This window comes from Ammospiza caudacuta, chromosome 4 (genome assembly GCF_027887145.1).
Source record: "Ammospiza caudacuta isolate bAmmCau1 chromosome 4, bAmmCau1.pri, whole genome shotgun sequence".
In the NCBI taxonomy this organism is placed as follows: domain Eukaryota; kingdom Metazoa; phylum Chordata; class Aves; order Passeriformes; family Passerellidae; genus Ammospiza; species Ammospiza caudacuta.
In genome coordinates this window covers 59648720-59671213 of record NC_080596.1, presented here as the reverse complement: position 1 = coordinate 59671213, position 22494 = coordinate 59648720, and the positions used below count along the sequence as shown (strand labels likewise).

Below are 22494 nucleotides of genomic sequence, written 5' to 3'. Positions count from 1 at the left end.
TAGGAAAAGAGGGAAAAGTCCTTTTGCCTTTTCCTGGGAGGTGTCTGCAGTGTAGCTGGTGGAGGGTGACATCCTGTGGTGAGACAGAAGCCGTGCAGGGCTGTTCTGTAACATCAGAGGCTGAGTATGTCTGTCCTGCTAAAGAATTCCGTAGGGCTCAGCCTTCATCTCCCTGTGAGAGAGCGCCATCAACAGAACAGAAGTATGTGTGTTCTGCCCTGGCCGTGCCTTTATTCCAATCTCTTCTTTCCATTAATTGCCCTTCCTTTATCCCACTGTTTTCCTAAGGAGTTGCCTGTGCTGTAGAAGCTGCATTCTCTTTGCAAAATTCAGGGGTCTGCAAGTCAAATTTAGCCCTTAAACTAGATGTAGCCATGTGTAAGGATCAGGCCTTGACTCAAAATAAAACTAAGCTACAAAGTATATTCAATCATTTACAAAGCCAGGAAAACCAAAATTCTCAGAATTATGCCCACTGGACATGCCCAGCTGCTACATATGATATTCACTTCACTCTGCTACAGTCTTTGGAAATGAAATGCAGAATTATGTAGTATATTTTTATGAAGCCTTGCCCTTAATGTCCTAAAGATTTTCTCCTACTGGTCCTGGCAAGTGTTCTCTGTCTTTGCAAAGGTCACTGAATTTCTAAAGTCAGAAGATGCCTTCCATCCCTACAGCCTGGGCATTCCTTCCTGCTTCAAACTTTAGAGTTGAGCTGCTTTTGGTGCAGCTGATATTTTCAGCCTGGAATAGAGTTTATGGTTTGCTGAGAGCTGCTTGCTGCTCTGTAGCTTGGTGCCTTCCCAAGGAAAGTCTGACACTGGTAGAATAAACACTTGATGTTCTTTGCACTGCCTGCTGCCCACAGCAGGGAAAAACAGAGATGCTCTAATTGTTGTAGATGTGCAATGTGAAGTCTTATTAAACCTCATACTGGGATAAAACAGCAACATGGATTATCATCTACTGATTTTTTAATTAGCCATACAAATTTTATAGACTGCAATGAAGTTTTAATAGGACCACAAATTGATTATTTATTCACAGGGTGGATATATTTTGAGGATCCAAAGATGGATAACTAAAAAGAAAAATAATTCAGATGAGATGAAACTGAATTTTCCCAGTCTGCCCTAGCTGAGCACTTTCCCAGGGTGCCTGCTGGAGGAGCTGGCAGCTGGAGGGGCCTGTGGTGTGGGCAGTCTGACCTTCCCTGTGGCACACCATGCTCAACGTGAGGCTGGATGCAGGAATGAAGCTTGTGCAGCCCAGCTGGGAAACACTGCCATTTGTCATTTTAGGTTCTCTAATCCTATACTGTGGCTAGCTGAGACTTTAACGGCAATTTATCTCTACAAAAGCAGACTGTTGAATCTCAAATAACATCTCATTTTCCAAATTTAGTGCTCTGATATAAATACCAGCAAAACTCACAGAAATTATAAAGTTACTTCTAATGATGTTGCAATAGTTCTTTCCAAGGAAAGCTCCTGATTTGGAAGGTCAGGAGTGAGAACAGACACAGCCAAGCTGTTCCCATAAATGAGATACCAAATAAAATTTGCTAATATCTAACCTGAAGGGCTACTTTACTTCAGAAACTGATTTCTGTGGAAAGAATAATTGCTTCACTTCTGTTTCCCTTGCTATCGTCATCAAAGTCATATTAATTGCTATATTATTTTGAAGCTTAACTGATTTCAACATCATCATAAATCATGTCTCTAATAAAACTTTTGAGGCATAAACAACAGGCAATATTTTTTCGTTTTTGTTTTCCAGTAAGACACTGATTTCTTTTCAATTTTTTTTTTTTTTTTTTTTTTTTTTGTGATTTATGCCTTGAAAGAAGTTTTGCTTTCTTATGGATCCAGCTGCTGTGGAGAAAATGTGCTGTACTCTGGTACAGTACATTTGAAACATTTATTTTTGAAAACCTCATGGTTTTCAAAAGCTGAAGCAAAATAGTGCAAATGCTGCACGGTGTATTTTGAAAGTGATAAAAGGATCCATTCCTGCCATTACAGTATCATAGCAAAAGTTGATTAAAAAAAAAAAATTCAGAATCAGTGATACATGCCAAAACCAGACTAAAGAAGTAAAAATTCTAAGGAATAATTCAGTGAGGGCAATTAACAGTCTATTTAAAAATTAGTAATTAAACCAGAAATTAAGCTTATGTTCAGCTCAGGACCATGTAACTGCAACTCTACTGGTTCTGCAAAATCTAATAGGAAAATGATTCCCTTGTAATCAGATTACTGACCAGGAACACCCTTGATAAGATTTTTTTTGTTGTTGTTATCTAATAAATTGTGAAGGAATAATTTTGCATTACCTTGATCTTAAAAGAGAGGTTCTTGCTTTAGAAGTCAAATTGAAAAGAATAGGATACATGGCTTTATAGAAGGGAATGTTTTGTAACTGCTGGTGTAAAAAAAAAAAGCATTTTTCTGTGAAAGAAAACAGCTTCATTTATCAGTAGTAATATGTCAAGAGAGCAGGGGAAGCACACAAGGACACTTCAACAGAACACACTTCCAGCCTCCCTGGAGCTGGACTTTTCTGTTTTGAAGCAGGAAGCTTTGTGTTTGATAGTTTTAAGTAATTACTTTTTGCCATGAATTTTGTTTATTGTTTATAGACCCATATAAGATTTTAGCATCGATAAAATTCTGTGATGAGTTCTGCAGCTGAATTGGGCAGTTGTTTTGAACCTGATCATTGATTCAGATACCCTCAGTGTTTGTACTGTTAGCGGCAGGGACTATTTTCCCCATTTTTATAACCTGTTAACACAATCCCCTCCTCAAGATTATTTTTTTTTCCACACTGGAATGACCTTATCTTTGTTTTTCCCTTGAACTTCACTGTAATATGAATAGGATTTTTCCTTGTCTGGAGGGATTGCTGTGCCCTTGTATCATCTCCCATAGAGTTTATCTATTTATGCAGTCAGAGCCATTTGGATAATGTTGTATAGCTACAAATGCAGATAATTGAGACACCAGCAGTTCAGGTGGTTTTCTCATTTTTGCCATTTGCTTCTGCAAGTCTTGTGAATTAGACAGAGACTAGAGATACTTGCTGCATTTTAGACCACAGGATTATAGCAGGTTTATTTTTTTTAATTTTTCCTGTTGTGTTTTTAGGTTAATTTTTGTTTGTTTTCATTTACTTTTTTGTCTTTAGTTGTTATTATGCAGTACATGGACATACCTATTAAAACTTCATTATGATCTTGGAGGCTGTAACTACAGGAAAAAACCCAATTAACTACTTTAGAATACTGCTTCCCTCAGTTTGGGAAAATAAAATGTATATTCTACTTAAGCTTTTTACTTTATAAATTTGGTAATAATTGTGGTGTAACAGGAGCAAGAGCAAAATCTAAGAAAAGCAGCAAGGAGTAATTACAGCTTAACACTTCTCAATCTCATCTGTCAGTCATCTACAAGAAATTGCTACATTCATCTTTAAGTAGCCTGGTAATCAGCTCAGTTTAATTTTAATCCACTTTCCTTTCTTAGAGGTAATTTTTAATGTTTTACATATTGCATAATTTATTAGTGGAGTTGACATCTAAGCAAGCTGGTGCAGATGCAACAGGCAAGCAGGAAGTGCTGCTATGAGCTCTAAATACACCAAATTCCACATTTCCATTGCCAAGAGAGTCCTTGGACATTCAAGTTGCAGGAGGTCACTGCTCAGTTAAATGGGGATACAACTGATGCCAAAAAACACTCATGATAATGTCCAAACATTTTTAAACTGACTAGCATGGGAGAATGGTTCTCAGCTGAGTTCTGACTATTGTGGGAGAGCTGCTGAGGCGCCACCACAGCACCTTAGGGTGCCTCTGGAACTGACCAACACCAAGAAACAACACTGCAAATCCTTTTTTTGACAGGTAACTTTATTAATAATGGTCTCGGATCTGTCGCACCCACCAGGTGCCAGTCTTTTTTCACACTTTGCAAGACTTTCTGAAGAATAAACTAGAAAGGCATAAGGTTAGTTCAAGCTACTAAGACACACATTTGAAGGTGGGTCTATTTTGGACTTTTGTTTTTTTTTTTTTTTAACAGAAGTGTCCATGAATGTGTGTCAGAAAGAACTTAAATACACTGAGAAATACAGTAGAAAGGCTATATTTACAGTCAATTAAAATGGGCACTGCCAACATATCCAATAACAAAAATAAAACAAAACCTTTTTTTTCATGTTTCTATCATGCTTTTTTTCACAGAGATTTTTTTTAAATATGATTTTGTTTTTTAAAAAATACAATAAGGAAATAATTACATTCTTAATATGAGAACATTATCATACAACATACACCCTTGGCCAATTAATTTGAAAGTGTCTAACAAAACTTGATACTAAATTAATATTCTCCATTTGAAAAATCAAATTGCCACAATCATCTCATTAAAAAAACACCCTTGATCCCCCAAAGTTATGAACTGGGATTTTATAAAAAAAGGCATCACCCATTTAAAAAAAACCCAAACAAAACAAACAATTTAAAAAAAGCACCTGGTACAGTAACAGGCATTTGGTGAGGAAGTACAAGTGTAACATTTTCTTAGAAGACATAGAAATGGTTCAAAATACGGGAGTTTTCCTTTCAAACAAAAGTCATGCTGCTCTATGGCCGAGTTTGCCTGGTGATCCTGGAATCTAAAAACAGTGAAAAATACAGGTTCTGTTGCTCTTTATAAAAATTGTGCAGCAATAGTGCTATTCAAGGCAACAGAGTACATTTCACAGCACTGAGAGTGGTCTACAGAGAGGTTATTTCCCAAGCTTTTTGGTTTTCTTCCTTTCAGAACCTTGGCTGTTACACAGAACAGACTAAAGTGTGGTGGCTTTGTGGAGCCTTTGCTGGAGGAAGAGTGGAAGATGTTTAGATCAGGGGACAGCCCCTGTGCAGCAGGAACCACAGGGGCCCAGGTGCTACAGGAAGGCTGCACCACACAATTTCCATTTGCCTGGGCAGAGATTTACACACATCCACCTCAGGCGTAGATTAAAACCTGTCCTTGCCAAGGAATTGAATTTTTCTTTTTTTTTTTTTTTTTAACCATGGGATAAGGGGGTGGAAAGAGACAATGCCAACATTGGGTAAACAAGACAAGTGATGTGGCTTTTGACTACTCTGCATTACTTCATGTGGGACCACTTCTTAATGGCAATTGTTACATCACTGCTAACCTTGACTAGAAGCCTAATTTGCATTATAAATATGTACAGATATAAATTAAATATTTATTGAAATATACAAATAAATAACTTAATTTGAAATAAAAAGCCTAAATGAACTTACTTTTGCTTCAAATTTGTTTCTGCTATTATTTATGGGAATTTGATGCTGTTTAGTCCATAGTCACAGAATACAGAATGTGCCCTCGAGTTAGAGAGTTAATAAGTAAGCGACCTAAACTAATATTAAAAAATTGTGTTTTCAATGAAAACCACACTGACACTTGCTTTCCTACTGTATCTGCATTCCTGTGGCCCTTTGTACCAAGAAGCAAAGAGCCTTTTCTCATGCTGGGCCCATTTCTACACTGCTAAGGTCAGCGGGGTCCCTGCCCTAAATGCATTTGGGAACAGGACACAGCCCCATCTCCTGGCAGCTGTCAGGTCTTTCTGACAGATCTGTGCCCTCAAATCCCACAAGCTCCTGCAGGAAGTCCTCTGGCATCCAGCTCAGCTGAGAATCCCAGGGGACCCCCCAGGAGTTGCACACACCCATTCCTAAAGGTAAGAGATAATCTGCAGGCTTGGCCACAAAGGGATGGGATCCTTGATAACTGCTGTCTTGCCAGCTTCTGTGATTTTAATTGCAGTCTTAACTAATTATCAAGACTCCAGCCCTAACATCTGTGATTAAAACACTACTCATATTTTGAGGTAATTTTTAAAATTAATTTTCTACTCCTAACAGTTGAGGAGGAAAAAAATCTTGAGAGTATGATTGAAAGCTCTCCAAAGGCCTAAAAAAAACAAAAGAGAAAACTTAAAAGAAGCCATCTGATTTATACATTCTCCTCCAACCCCCTTCTGATTTTTAAAAACCAATCTTGAGATTTTGAAGGGCTTCAGTGGCAATTTACTGCATGTAATTTCTCAGGAATGACATTGATAAGAGACAAACAGATTTTTGTAATTTTACAGACTAAAATGCAAGATGTTATTTCCTAGTAATCAGAAATGGACCCCTGTTTGGGAAAATCCCCAATTATTTGTTAAACTGTTTATAAGAGTCTGAAAATTATTACCTTTTCAGTCCATCTTCCTCAAAAATAATAGCTGAGGTCTGAAAACAGACAAAGGAAACTAAGTACAGCAGTGTTCTATACCTCAAGTTTAACAATACTATATTATAAAAAACAAGACTGACTGCATAAGTAATTCTGAGTTGCTCTTTTCTGTTGAGGACTAAGTTCAATTGTTTTCTTTTTCTTCTTTAAAATGTATAGAAAAGAAGCAGTATCTAAAAATACCTGTTAGCCTTTTAAAAAAATCAGGAACAAGTCATAGTTCAAGAACATGACCTTTGAAAATGAGTGGTGCTTCAGAACAGCAATAAAGAGAACGTACAAAAATGCATCTGTCTCGAAGTTTGGCAGCTTTTTATCTCCCCATGACAAAAGCATCTGTCTGAAAAGTCGCCCAAAAACGCTTCACCAAAGAGTCCTTGTGGCCCTGCAGAGCTGCTGGGCTGAGCAGGCACTGCTGCCTCTGCAAGCACTTTTCTTCAGGTTTGCTTTGCCATGTGAGCAGCCACCAGCAAAGCCTCTGCTGATGAGTTAGACCTGCTCTGTGGCACAGTTCCAAAGGCAGTTTTAACCTGCAGGAGTCAGGATTTCCCACCAGTCTTCAGCAGTGTTCCAGCTGTCTGATGCAGTATAATTAACACTGTTGGCTCTTTGCTGCTTCAGCAAAGTAAACTTGCAACTGTGACTTTATGCTCCTTTTTAGTTCCTATGGTTGGGTTTTTTTGGTTTTCATTTTCTCTACCAGTGAAGTTGGAAACAAGGAGTTACAGCTAATAAAAAGGGGCACACGTAGTTACACAGCAATACAGTAGAGGGAATACAGGCAAATTAGCGCCAAGCTACCATTAACTTAACAGAGTTATAAAACTTCTCATGTTTTATCACTTGATGTGACCTTCCAGGTGAGTCCTTTGCAGCCTAAGTCTTGGTCTGTAGTAGGTAAGGCTTTTATAGAAAGTGACTGGCTTTGTTATGTTTATGTTCCATTTTTCATCTCCCATTCCTGGAAAGGGGGAAAAAAAAGATACAGAAAATGTTAAAAAGAAATCAGTATAATTCACTGATGTCATCGTATCTGCTAATCCACAAGTGGGTTCAATAACAGTTTTTTCATTAACTTTGCTGGATTCAGCCCAAAAATTAGTTAGGGAATGATAACAAGTATGTTCTGATAGTCTGTGCACAGCATCCACCCTTCCACAACTATGTACAAAATATTTTCTAGTGCAGTGCAAATAAGCCATGTTTGTATTCTGCAGAGGGGACTTCTGGAGCAACTGACACCCCACAGCTGCTGTAAAGCACTCAGCTCTCCCTGAGTAAGGGAGAGGCTGATTTAAGCACACAAGGCTCTCTAAATGACTGGTGTAAGACAGCAGGAAGCCCTCAATATCTCTCAGAGCTGACACCAAGTGATTGCTTTACAGCACTTCAATTTTTTTATTATAAGACTCATGGCAAACACATAAATTTATAACTAAAAAGAGCAACTTAGCAGAGAGACTGACAGGCAGGGTTAAGAGAAACAAGTCTGTTTGCATTGCATTTGTTTCCCTTATAGATAATCCAAACTGAGCTATTGCCTGGCAAATTAAAGAAATTGCTTTGACTTTTCTGTGCCTCAGTTTCCTCACCTGTTAGCTGAGGACAAGGACACCATCCACAGCAAAAAAATGTAACCTATAATGCTTTTGGTCACTTGTCTCAGAGCAAGGTATTGCCATTTCTTCTGCCACTTAAGTGAAAATCATGAGATTGCCACAGCTGAGCCCCCAGGTCAGTAAAACTTGTGGCCATCAAATGACACCTGGGCTGAAGCAGGACAGGCTCACCTCAGGACATCCACACTGCACCCCTCCCTGAATCCCACCCTTTCAGCCATCAGGAGCCACTGAAGATCCCCAGGGATGGCCTCTGGCTCCAGCAATCCCCTTAGAGGAACCCCCCAGCTGCTCCTCGCCAGGCACTGGGGGCTGCAGATTCCTCTCTGACCCACCAGAAAGAGACACTCTGCAGGCAGCCTGCTGACTTGGCTTCCAACCTGAATTCCTCAATTTAACACTCATTCCACAACATTTAAGAGCTCTGACTGAAATCCATTACTTATGCATGTAAATAGCTGTTCCTGCTGCTGAAAGCAGTAAGAGCAATAGATTGGCTCAACAGCTGTATGACCATGACACCTCTTCAGCTGTTGTAAAATAACAGTAAAGGTCACAGTTGATGGCTGCTTTAGCAATATAAGAAAAAAAAAATCCATGGGTTTAAAATTAGACAATAATTTACTTTGTTTCAAAACTTCTGTTTGTTTTTTTTTTTTTAATTTAATTGGTGCTTTTACTAAAATTCAGTGTATTTTAAATATTCCATTTTACTCTTCAAATTATGGTAATTTTAAAGTTAAAACACAGTACTGGTAGAAATTAGATTACTTTAAAAACTCTATTAAATCTGTGTTCTCTACAGATATGTTACCAAAGCTATAAAGGAAGTCCTTGGCTAAGCAACTGGGAGGAGATTTTCTTTGAAGTGTTAAATAAGGCTTGAAAGCAGAAGCTTCTTTTGCAGGTGCAAAAGGAACTTTTTGTTTCTTTCCACTGCTCCTGCAGGTTCACACCAAGGAAAGAATGTCTCAGTCAACACTGACAGCCTGACTGGGAGCTGGGAAACTGGGACAGCTCCTTTTCTTCTCCAGTCCTTGAACACAAGTGAGATGTAAGATGCTGACATTCACCAGCCCACTAGTTTCAAAACCAAATCAGAAATACTAATTTCAGTTTTCTTGCTACACATAACAATTTGGCTTTAGAAACTAATTTGATATTTAAATGAATATGTGAAATGTTTAAATAATTGCTGTACAGAAAGGATATTTGAATCTTTTTACTTCTCTAGGACTACTGACGCAGAATATTATTTTCCATATTTTAATTGGAGTTTCCATTTCTAGCCAAGTACAGATTAGACAAAATTGCAATTAAAATGCCTTCTGGCTTTTTAAAAATATACATAATTACTTTCTAAAAAAAAAAATTAAAGATACTTGCAAAAAAGCGAAGTTAAAAATTCAAATTATGTATGTGTAAGTATAATGTGTGTCCTGAACAGCCAATCCCCAAATTGCTGCTCTTTCTTAACACTAGATCTGTCTTACTGCTTCTCTCTGTATTTCCTTCTAATGTTAGAGCATCTGAGAGGAGAAAGCTTTTGGTGGCAGAGCTTCCAAAGATGCTGTCCCAGGCGTGCAGGGCACAGAGGCACAGGCGCAGCGCTGCTGCCTGGTGAGCATGGCCGTGACACAAGGCTGGCAGGCAACAGGCCTCCATGCAAGGAAACGGCCAAGGAGGGAGGCATTCAGTGCATTCAAATACACACCAGGAGTAAAAACCATATTCTGATATTTAAAACATTTATACAACTCCCTCATAGCACTGGGAGAGGTGCCAGCTGCTGGAGATACAAGCGGGAGCACAGGCGTGGGACCAGTTTCACTCCCACAAACTGCACTGACATCCACGCCTGGAGAGCCAAGTCCTGCTCTGGGATACTCATGTGTGACACCCTTTCCTGAGCCACATCTATGAGGCCTGGGCTCACTCACAGCTGCAAAAGGCCAAAAGAACTGAGAGCCAAATTCCACCCCCGCACACGTACAGCGACCCCCGAGCGTGGGGCGTGCTGCAGATGTGCACCTGATGGCAGCTGTGGCTGCCAATGGGCTGGGAACAGATTGGGTTGCACTATCTAATTCAGCAAAATTTCACTCTTAATATTTAGTGCATGAGGTTTTAGGGAAAAAGCTGTTCAAGCTGAATTGGATACTTTGAGTTGTTTTTCACAGCATGGGAAAAATATGTTTAGTTGCTCCATATCCTTTTTGATTAGCCTAATCCTATATCCAAGATTCCTCTGCCAAAAAGCTTGACCAACTTATGGTGCCATCCAAAGCACACCGACACCAAACACAGGAGGGCTTTTCCTGCATGGTATGTGCTGAGCATAAAAAATATACTACAGGAAGGTATTCTTTACACCAAAAATATTTAGGTTTTTATAATGTCCTGGCTTCTCCAGCTGTAACGATTAGATGTCTGGATTTAATGTGCCTGTCCAGCACAAATCCATGCACCCATTTGCAAGCACTGTGCTCTGCTAGACCACACTCCCTGAGTATTGCTGAGCTACCATCCACATCTAAGACAAAGTGTACAGTTAGAGATGATATCGTTATGGCACAAATTAGGCTATAATTGGAAAACACAGATAAGCTTTAGAGCACATAAATCCTTCCTCAGGTTTGAAACACAAGCTGCAGACTTCAAAGTTGATTAGAACTAAAACCTATTATGCTGAGTGTAATTATTCTTAGTTGGATTTAAATGAATCAGGCTAACTGGCAGGAAAAAGCAGTTGATGTCCATGCACAGGGAGTAGAATAAGGGTGAGAGAGCTGTCTCAAATGGTGTATCAGGAAAAATAATTATATTATGATAAGTTAATAATAAAATAATTTTTTGAGATGCTGATTTTTCAGTATCTACTACATTTAGGTTCCAGGCTTATGCTCAGATACTGGAAATGTATATAATCAATGAATACATGTAGCAAAAGTTACTTGAAGAAATCCATCAGAAGACATCAATGAAAAAAGGAAATAGCCTTCATGAACGACAAGTGTTTATGATTATTGCTGTTTATAATTACAACTAGCAGTGAACTACTAAATAAACAAAAGCTTGGGCCCAGCACTATTACTGCCACCCTTGGTTATGTGTTGCCCACATGTTTATGCTGCCAGCAAATTTAGCCCAGAAGAATGGTTATACAAATCCCACTTAAACTAAACCACAAAAATTAGAAAACTGTAACAATACAAGAAGACAGCAAATTTCAGCTTGGTACTCGCAAGACAAAATTGAAGTCATTAAACTTTTACTTTAAATGTACATTGAGCAGATACTTGCACAACACATTGTCATTAATTATAATGTTCTTGCAGTGGCTGGAAAAGGTCAGACCCAATCTTGTGCCATTTCTAATCACTCACTGTAACAGTGCTCTTTTAACCACTTCTCTGCTATACAGAGTAGTGGACACATGGACTGTCTACACCACAGACTACTTACTTTGCAAATCAAATAAAAAAAGCAACAGAGAAAAACATGGAATCAGAGTAGAGTCAAATTGGTCTCCCAAACTTACTTACCAACTCTTCTGCAGAAGGTTCTCCAAATCAGCAGTACTATGTAGTAATATGAATAACTTAGATATTCTCTTCTTAAGGCTAAATAAGACTTTGTAAGAAAGTATGAAAAAGCACAGAAGAAGACAATTAAGACACGAGTGCTCTCACCTTTGCTTTTCGAAGCACATGGCCCCGACATGGAGAGTTGTTTGATGAGGGAGGTCTCTTCAGAGCTGCTGCACTGTTCACAGGGATGGAGCACTCAGTATCACTGGTATCACAGCTGGAGATGGGAGAGTTTTCCAAAGTTCGGTGCTTGAAAATTGGAGACTATAAAGAGAGAAAAGCCTATATTGAGTTTCCTCCAAGTAGTCACACGTACAATATTTTCTACTTTAGATTCAGAACTGCAGAACTCTTTTTTAAAGAAACTATATTCATAATGATGACTAGATGAAAAGGAGATTAGAACACAGGAAACAAAACAATGTGCATGTGTGTTCTGTGATGAAAATTGAAGTTTCTTTTCTGTTAAACAGCTATGGGTCTGATCAAACAACTATGGATAATCCAGAGGAATTGATGTATCCCCCTCTCTGATCTTTCTATGATGGCTGCTTCAGACATAGATCTGTAGCACAAGCTCCACCCCGAAGGTGTGAGATGCAGCCCTTGCAGAGTGTGACACAACTGACAGGGGACCAGCACAAGCAGATCTTCATCACTGCATGATGATTTGGTGCATTTAAATCTCCCTGGGCTGGAGCAATGTCTTGGTTGCTGCACTTATACAATCACTGAGGACAAGGTGCTGGCTTTTTGCACATTATCCTAACATATCCTGCCTGTGATTCCCATATCTACCTGCTCCCTGCTGCTGCTGCAGGAAATGTAAATAACACAGAAAGGCATTTAATTCTGCTCTTATTTCTCAGGCTTAAAAAAACATTATACTTTCAGTTCCTACTCATTTTTGCTGGAGCTGGGAAGGCTGAGCACTCCCAGCCCATTAACTGGGATTTGCATGTTCAATGGCTTTGCATACCTGTGGACTTGATGTTCCTGACTTGGGCTCAATAGCCAAGCCCAGTGTGATGCCACCAGCCAAGGCTTTCTTAAGGCTCTCCTTCACCTCAGTCAGTTCCAGCTCCAGATTTACACGCTCAGCCTCCTTCTGCTTACATTCCTCTTCCAGCTTCTTTAACTTGTCTTCAAGAATCACTTGGGTCTTCCTGCCTGTCATTCACGGCAATTTTATTATTTCAACAATAATAAAAATGTTAAAATGACACTTAGAGAAATTATTTTCTTTCTAAAAAGTAAGGAAACAAGGTCTCTACGTATCAGTGACATAAAAAAAATTAGTTACTTTATATAAAACGCTTGAAAGTAAGAAGTTTAGTAGCATAAATCAAATGCTTTCTATCAAGTGACATTCTTAGATATCTAGTCTGGTTTCAAATCAGTATTGTTTTCTTTATTTTTCTGTATCATGAAAATATAATTAGCTAGTGACAAAAAAATTATTCCTATGCTCTTCTTACCTGAAGTTCACACCAGTGTAATTCCTTAGGTATGTGTATAGATACACATGCATATATAAAATAAGGACATACACATTTGTATTTTTATCTTTTATGTTTTTTATCTATATAGAAAGCAAATATAGACATTATAGAGCACTACTCAGCATCGAAACCTAACCTTGTTTAGGGTGACATGTCTTCAGCACAGAATACAAAGCTGTTTGGATAACTAAGCCTAATTCTCAGGTGAGAATTCAGCACATAAAAGCACCTCCTACCAGCATTGACTTCAATGGCAGCACGCAGATCTTTCCTTTCTTTCCGGAGCTGGGCCAGCCTGTTCCGAAGGGCTTCTTTTTTCTTCAGCAGCTCCTCCTCTTTGCTTTGTAACTTCTTTGCATCTGCCTCCACACGATTCTTGCCATATTTGTACTGCTCTGCATCTGCATGTATCAGATTGTAGCTAATTAGGGTTTAAATTAACAGCACAACCCTGAACTGGTCCCTGAGACTAAACATGACATGAAGCATGTCACGGCTCCCCACGGCAGGGTGTTGCAACTGGATGATCTTCAAGGCTCCCTTCCAACCCAAACCATTCTATAATTCTACGGTTTGAGGAAAAGGTTTGGCCTTCCTCCTCATCTGGCTCTTTCTCAAGGTCCATGATTTCTGCCAAGTTCTGCAGCACAGCTATAACAATGATATGGGATAGAGTATGTTCTTTATATTTACATGAGGAAAATGAGAAATACCAGTTACTTTATAGCACACTGGTTTTGAAAAATGGCCTTGCCTTTCTCTGTAGTTCAGAAGATGGAAAGGAGGCTCCTCTCCAGCAATGAACCCTTCATTTCTAATTGAAAGGGTCAGAGGAAAAACCACCTGCTTGGCCTTTTGCCTGACTTTCATTCCTACTTCCAGTGCACATCTTTTCTCACCTTACATAAGAGAATACAAAGATGTTCACACTTCTTTGACGCCTGGCAGCTTTCTTTTTCTTTTTTAATTTCCCATACAAATGCTTTCATTTTGTGGCTGACATATATTTGTGGTCTGATTCATATCACAGCCCCCTCTACAGCTCTGCTCCAGTTGCAGACTCAAAGAAGACAGGTCAGCTAAGAGATCACTTTGTCACATATCCGAAGGCACACTTTATGATATGAAATAATTCCTGACAAACAGGAATTTTTAAGCCAGTTTTGTTAAGCCAGTTTTAATCAGTTAGAAGCTATTTACTTTAGTCCTAAACTCTAAACCAATTTCTCTTGTTGCCATTAAATCCACGGCTTCTTAAATAAGACTTCATTAATAAGTCCACTTATGAGCAACACAATGTTCTTACATCTATACCAGCTCCTCATCCTCCTTTTCCAACATGAAGATAGAATTTCTCTCTGTTCCAAATGAGGAATCATTATCCTTCTTTTTTTCCCTGCTGTCCTCATGACTTCGCAGCAGCCACAGGTCCACATTTCATATTTATCCTTCTCCCATATGACCGGCACCCTTTTCTCGTGTGGCGTGGCTGGAGTTAAGTCACCAAAGTATCTCCTGCTCAGTCTTGGCATCTCCTCCTCGGCCTCTCAGCTCACAAAACCACACTGGTGCTGTACCTTGTCTGCTAAGACAGGAGCCCTTGTGGGCACCCTCCTGGCTCCCCAGCGAGGCAGCAGTGAGGACAGACACTTACTGGATGCCGTGCGCTTCACACAGGAAACCGTCTCGGATTTCTTGGGCTGGCTGTTTAAAGTCCTCGCTTTTCCGGCGATCCCGTTAGCAGTCACAGGAGGCTTCTTGCCTTTAAACTGTTTGAAAACAAAAGTACAAATGGGCTCCAGCTATTCCCGTGCCACTGGCATTACTTTCACCCTTTGATCAAGGGCAGAGCTTGACAGAAAGCTGCCTGCTACATCAGAGAGCCTTAATAGAGCACATTGATCGAGCTGGAGACGGCGCTTCCTCCAGAGATGCCTCTGGGAGCTGCCTGCTCAGCGGGAGCCGTGCCAGCAATCACAGGATAACAAGGGGATGAACTCCCTGTTTCTGGTGGCATCATGGTTTCCAAGGCATTTAGAACCCTGGCATTTACAGTATTAAGAAAGCCACTGCAAGGCAGAAAAAAATGTATATATTTTAATTTTTTTTTACAGTAAAGACTCTTGAAACACAAGTTTTTCAGAGTTAATTTCACACAGTATAACCTACTAGGGTTTGCCACACAAAAAATTCAACATTATTTCTTATTTACTATATGACCTTGCCATCCTTGTGGATTTTTTTGAAACAATATGATTATTACATGTTTTTAAGTGCTAGGAGTTAAGATATTATTTTCCCATTATACAACTTCTAGCTACTACTTAAAAGCTTTTCTTACTTAAAAAAACCCTCTCATAATGGCCAGACAGGCTCAACAGATTACCAGGAACAGAGCACCGCATGTTCAAGGGGTTTCCATTTAGAGGGCTCACAGCAATGAACTGAAGCCTGGGAAGATAACCCAGTCCTACTCATAGTGTCTCCATGGAGGATGCTCCAGCCAAGCACAGGGCACATGTGTGCCATGCTCTGTTCTCCTGCTCCCAAAGGTTTGTGCGGACTGAATTGGGAATGCACTGAGAAGCTTGCTGCTGCAGTAATTTATTGCTCATGTCCACTTCCAATTATGCATTGCACTGAATTCCAATATTCCAATATGAAGTTTTTGTAAGGGTTAAGTGAGTTAACACACAGTATGATAGGTACCTTTTACAAGAGAAACATTTATCTTAACTGTTCCATGTCAGATTAGATTGAAAACCGTGCATCACTGTGATATATTCACACTGTGATACATTGGTTTAAGCCAATGACCACCTTTCAGAGACCAGCTAAGGGCTCTGAGAAGGTTCCTGGCATGGCTGTGAGCAAGGCTTGCCCTGCTCCCCTGCTGGGCTGTGCCCATCTGCTACAATGCTGAGCTCACAGGACTTCATCTGCTCTGTAGGTTCATGTTTGAGGTACAAAAGCCTGCAGCCACCCTCAGAAAGCAGCAGAGAAATAGCCTCTTTTTTTTTTAGGGGAAGAAAATAACAGGCAGTAATATAAAGATGTCATTTATGAATATATACAACATAATTTACTAAATATATAGCATCAAGTTATTATACATATGCATATTCATAAAATGTATAACCAAAGTATACATGATATACAGAAAAGTATACATGATATATAGATAAGTATATATACTAATATTTACTAATTTCTAAAGAGCCAAATTTGCTGTCACAGTCAGGCCACATGTCACGTATCTTTTTTTGGGTTTTCTCCTAAAACATCTCTGCCTGAGGAGCCAAAAGGTGGCTCGACATGCATTCAGGTTAGGTATGGAAGGTCACATTGATTTTTTTGTTATTATTCACCATCTGTAAATCATCAAGAACATGCTGGCAAAGCCTTTTCCATGTACCACTAGTTCCACATTGGAATTTACACCTTTGCAAACTTGCTTCATTTGCAGTGGGCTCATAACTAAACTCCAGGCACTTCAGTGCTAACACTAAGGGACTCTAAAGAGTTCCTAGAGATTACAACCAGATAAATAGAACAAATAAAAAGCTTTGTTAAGTATTAAACAGTACAGTACCTGCGAGCCAGATCCCCTCCCCACAGCAGAGGTATTAGTGACAGACTGAGCAGAAGACAGATTGGATGAGACAGGGTGTTTGTAATGGTTAGAGGAGAGTTTGTCAGCAGATAACCTATTGGCTTTCCTGTCAGCTGGCGGATAGCGCGCAAAGATTTTTGGAGACGGCAAGTTATCGTACAGGCCTGCGTTATCATAAAGCATTTCTTCTCCAATGTTCCTGCTACGAGAAGAAGGAAAGCCATCTTCTGGTTCCCACTGCAACACACACACCTCGGCAGTTAGTGAACAATGCACCACGCAGAACCCCATAAGTGAAATTAAAACATTAGCGATGCTTTGGACTCCAGCAAGCCCACAGTGCTTAGCGAGCATACATCCTTACTACTGACACTATTTAGAAAGTGGGGGGAGGATACTGTGTGGAAAACAAGCATTGCATTCCATGGCTCAACGCCTCAGCCCTGAGTACAAGCACACCTAACACCCTGACTGCACCCAGGGGGCAGAGGCAGACTGTGTTAGCAGGGGGATGCTCACAGTTTGCACAGATGAGTCCATGGGATTACATCTGGTACATGAGTTGTTAAAAGTAATACAGCCTAGCAGTTATCAGAAGCCAAGTTTTTTCTAGCCTGTTTTTTTAATTTCTTCAGGTTACATGTCTTTCCCATGCATATCAGCTGCTGGTATGCTTGCACATTTGATTTGATGGAGATTTATTATTCTGAGCTACAAGAACTAAAATAGTTCCTTTTTTTGTTAGTTTTTAGAAAAATAGGAAGCTCATCTGATTAATCTTAAAAGAAATCCACCTGACTGCTAAATATCCTTCCTTAACCCATCCTGGCCATGGCAGTACACTACTCAAACAAAGACATGAGCACATCCAAGAACTACGTCAAGACTGCTCTCCACACAAGTGATCATGCACTGTTCCCAAGAGGGGATTTCTAACATCTTTTAGACATTACTGACATATTGGAGGACTCAATGTCCAGTTAATTTCACACTTTGAAACTATTAATTTCCTTTGAGTTCGCCCTTAGTGGGGCCTTTATACAACAGCCCAAATTAAGAGCTGACATAGGCTGTAGCTCCCCTGCAAACCTTCCTGAGGACCCCATATTGCTATAGGTGAGCATCCACTAGATGTTAAATCCTCTTACACATCTGCCTATGACCAGCTCTGCACTTTATGAAGATGGAAGTGAGCACTGTGGTTCTCCTGTGGGACAAGCAGCACCTGTAACCCTCAGGAATGCAGCCACAGGCACTGAGAAGTGTTTGGGTGTCAGTGTTTTTTCAACAGACATCAAAAAGTGCCTGGTGTAACCGAGTCCTTAATTTTGCCCTTTCCAGTCTAATCTAAAAAAATACCTCCTCAAGTGAGTATTATATTCAAGGACTTGGCAACAAATCAACCACAGGCAACTGCTTTCTAAATGCACATTGGCTCACATGCAGGTTAATGTAAACAATATGTCCCATGCCCTTATATTCTATAGGTGTGAGAGGAGTCTGCAACCCCCAGTCAAAAAACCATGAGTTCATCTGGAAACTGCCCAGTGAGGATCTTTAGATAATACAATTTTCAGACGCCCACATGGCAATGAACACATGCAAAGCATTTGCTGTGTGCAGGCTGAGCTCTTACCGATCCGTTGATGCAGGGAACATCGTCGTAGTGGAGCGCCATCCCGCTGGGGCAGGCGTAGCCGTTGGCAGCACTCCCCCGGTACGGGCTCGTGGATATCACCCGCCTGTTCATGAAACTGCACAATGCAAAGGGAAAATAATGAAAACCAGCACTCAGACCTACGCCTAAATGATGATACAGTGGTATAGTCCCTGTGCCCGATTATGTAGCCTGGAAGCACGGAGCTTCTCGCTTTCCGCAGGGTGGTTTTTTCTTTCTTTGCTACTCACACGCTGCTGCTACAGCCAGGAACACAACATATGTTCCTGTTCTCCATTCTTGCAGTGGGGATATGGCTGTTTGAAGGCCAGGAGGGCAACAGCTGTAATTGCTCAGTGGCATGTTTACATAGGAACCTGCTGGTCTCTGTTACACACCAGCCTGACAGGGTCCCAGAAACGCTCCCTTGCTGTCTGCACTGGGGAGAAGCAGGTGTTTCTGTGTGCATGCATGCCCAAGGGGCTGCAAACTTAGGAAATAAGAGAAATAAAAATAAAATCCAGCAGAAATTTAAAAAAAAAACATAATTTCAATGAAATCCAAGTTAACATTTCTATAAAAAATTCCTGAATAATTACTTCCTCAAAACCTGGGAATTCTTCTTTTCTGCATCAGGACTTTTGGCTGGCTATGGCACTATGCTTCCCTACTCTTTATGGGTAATTGTACAGGCAAATACTCTATATGCTCATTCTTGCTCTGTTACACATGGTGGGCCTGAGTCCTCTGGAAACTTCAAAAGGGATACACATATATATAATATTTTAATTTTTTCCCCTTTTCCTGTTCCAATCAACACTGTTGCTTAATAATGACTCCAAGGGTGAGTCTTCCTTTGTAGCAACTGCTGGAATTGAATAAGGTATAGAGTGAGATCCAAAATAATTCCATTCCTACAGTTTCAGGTGTATTTAAATGGGAAAACAATGTTTTCCATCCCAAACAATGGAACTATTCAGAGTCTGTGCTGACATTCATAAAATATGATAAAGCACTGCTAAAGCAGAGAGGGTCTTCTGTAGTGCTGGCAGGAGCTCAGGAATGCTGTGGTTTCAACAGTTGCTTTCTTTTTGGCTCTGGAATAACATGGAGTCCTTTGAGTTTCTCATTCAGAGGGAGAACTGGGGCTCACCTGAGCCACAGGAAACCTGGGCTCACAGGAGGGATGAACCTGCCCAGCTCTCTGTGAACCCTTCAGGGCAGTGTGGGGATGGAAAAAACATTAGACATTAGTAAGAAGCTTTTCTTACTTCAAGCAAACTAACAGCAAAAAGCCCAGGAAAACCCCATGATAAAAACGTTTTTAACCTTATCATAACTCATACCCTGTTAGTCATTATTAGAGGGCTGCATTTGTTTACTGTTCTTAAAGAAGAGCATTACACAAATGTTTCTGGTTGGTGTGAAGAACTGAGTTTGGAGTTGTTGCTCTATTTCTTCCTAGTGAAGAGGCTCCAATTACAGCAATATACAAAAACCATGTCTGAAAACCGGGATATTCATTAGTGGCATCTGATGCACCTGTGGTAACTACTTCCACCACCAAAGGAAGGCAGGATTTATCTCCGTAATTGCAAACAATTCATAATCATTATTTCAATAATCCTCATTAATCATGTTTTCAGGTGCATCCATGCAAATTAATTGTATTCAGAAACTGCTAGAAAGAAAATTTGCCTGGAAGCACTTTTTCCTCAGCTTTTCCTCCATACCTAATGATTTAGGTGAAGGAAATTGATGGGACTGTTAATGAGAAGCTGGTAGTTTTGCAAAGCATCAGTCTTAATAAGTGGATAACCAATAATCTAAAGTGACTGAGTGATAAACTAAGCTTTAATGATAACTGCATTTTATTTGGAATACTGATATTCATTCTATAAAGCGCAAATGTAGCAGTTCATTAACATTTAAGTACCATTGTAATTTCTCCTCATTTTCTAGCAGTTATTGAAAATCAGCAGACAGCTACTCTATTGCTTATCAGCAAGCCCTCACAGGCTCTTAAAGACACCCAATGAATTTTAATTAATTCTTAACAGGGAAATTCTGCTATTTTGCAAGTTGTTTGACACTGCTTTCTAACATGTGGTCTAGTTGTATATGTTTTTTCACTTGGCTCCAATTAGTACCACATTTGTGCAGAAAAGGAAAGCCATGCAGAATTCATGGGGAAAAGGTTACCATTCTATTGCTCTTAAATGTGGTTATTGCTAGATGCTGACTGAAGCAAAAATACATGTCAACACAGGAGAAACTTTTTGAGCCCTATTAACTTCTAAACAAATATTAACGTTAAGTCTGAAAGCTAAGTGCATTTTAATTCTATCAAAATTATTTGGTTTTCACAAAACTGGTCTTTTGTTAACACTGAGTCACTTTGATTTCCATCAGAAACTGGACTTTCATTGAAGCTGGGCATTTTCCCTTGTTAACTTCTTTTGGAAGCTTGCTAATGGCAATAGGATCCTCTTTTGGAAAACTCCAAAGCTTTTTTCCATTTTTTTCCCCCTTCATTTTCTATCTGTTCAAACTCATGATGGGCAGATGGGGTGTGATTCTCTAATGTATTAAGTCACACAAATTCCAAATTAGTCTAGGGAGTGTCATCTTGCAGCAGGATGAGGGATGATGCCTTTGCCAGCTGTCTTCTCAGGCCACCCACTTCCTGACCACAGGGAACACCTCCAGCAGGGCATCCCCCTGTCCCCAATGTTTCTTCACTCCTGTTTATAAAAACCTCATCTAGCCAAGGAAAAATGATGGTTTTTCCCACCAAGGGCTGATTTAGTGCCTCAAATGATTTGAACATGTAAATCACTGCATCTGCTAAGTACGCATTTCTCCTTTTAGCACAGGATCTGTAATGGGGAATTCACTCTATTGATTTACAATTTAACCAGTTTCCATGCTGCACCCTCTATGCACTTTCTCAATTTCCACCTCCTATATTAAACCCCAGAAATTAACTGAACTGGGGTGAGTTTGATAAAGTTTTTAATTAATCAGAAAGAACTTGAGAAGGTAACAGGGATTATGTCACTGTCCAAGATTTAAATTTGCTATATACTGTGAGTATATATATATATATATATATATATATATATATGCAGCATGTAACATACAATATGCTGTATATTTCCCTATATGTACAGCAAGTACAGCCAATAAATGTGAATTACGTAGCTGTATATTTCAGAATATTTGTTCTCTTCCAGGAATAGCTCTAAGACTTTAGGTAAAATAGAAGATTAAAATATAGCATTTGGTAAGGAGACTTACTGAAAAAAAACTCATAAAGTTTTGAGTAAAGTTGCACAGTGCCTTGCATCTCTTACAGAACTTAGCAGGATTCCAACACAATAATCACAAACACATCTAACATGCTGCAATGCTGATCCACTTCAGGAGTTCAGTATGTGGCAAAGGGGGAGGTGGATTTTGATAAGCAGTGCTGGCAGTGGAGCCAACACATGGCTGTGAATTCCCAGAGCCCTGGGAGCAGCACTGGGATCACGCTCACCAGAAGGTCTGCTTGGCAGCCTGGATGACGCTTGCCGTCATTTCCACGTCAATGTAGTCATAGTGCAGAGCCCCCGGGTCTGTGGAAGACCCCGTTTCTGCCAGCAGAATTCCAATCCATCTGCCCATGTCTTCTGAGGAGGAGGCCTGTGAGGAGAGGGCAAGAACACAGGTCAGGTCTTGGCTCTGCCACTGGGCTGAGCATGATTGCAAAACGCGCATTCTTCTCGGTTGACAAATCGCTACCACATGGTACGAGAGGCTCTGGTTTCATTCTGCTGAACTCTTAAAAACCCCAGGATTTCATATTAAATCTGCTTTGCTAGAAGGAGGGCACTTTAACTAAGTGATGTGCTCATCATTTATGATGTAATACAAAGTGGGCAATCCACTAAAAAGATGAAAAAATAATCATTTAAGGCCAGTGGATTTAGATTCAAGTAATGCTTATTTTAGACTACAGAATATTGAAAGCTTTAACATAATTATTTTCTTATGTTAGGCTGGAGGATTTTTGGACAGCAACACTCCTGAGAAGAAAGTGTTACTGTTAAACAGAAACAAAAGGGAAGAGGGAACAAAATAGTGAAGAGATTTTAATGTTACCTTTTGAAAAATTTTGCTACATTTGTCTAAATGAT

General features: G+C 39.8%; 1 protein-coding gene across 2 annotated transcripts in view; it reads right to left on the bottom strand.

Moving 5' to 3' along the window:
• Window positions 1-4138: 4138 nt before the first annotated feature.
• Window positions 4139-22494, bottom strand: part of AFAP1 (actin filament associated protein 1) — a 115043-nt gene continuing 96687 nt past the window's right edge. Inside the window, exons 11-18 of one of the 2 annotated variants that reach the window (XM_058803464.1) lie at window positions 21855-22000; window positions 18293-18410; window positions 16636-16893; window positions 14698-14812; window positions 13280-13444; window positions 12521-12711; window positions 11644-11805; window positions 4139-7293 (exon numbers count right to left, since the gene is read on the bottom strand). In XM_058803464.1, coding sequence (XP_058659447.1) covers window positions 7267-7293; window positions 11644-11805; window positions 12521-12711; window positions 13280-13444; window positions 14698-14812; window positions 16636-16893; window positions 18293-18410; window positions 21855-22000 — 1182 coding nt within the window. In that variant the 3' untranslated portion in view covers window positions 4139-7266. The remainder of the gene's footprint in view (window positions 7294-11643; window positions 11806-12520; window positions 12712-13279; window positions 13445-14697; window positions 14813-16635; window positions 16894-18292; window positions 18411-21854; window positions 22001-22494) is intronic. The other variant, XM_058803465.1, reaches the window with a different exon arrangement.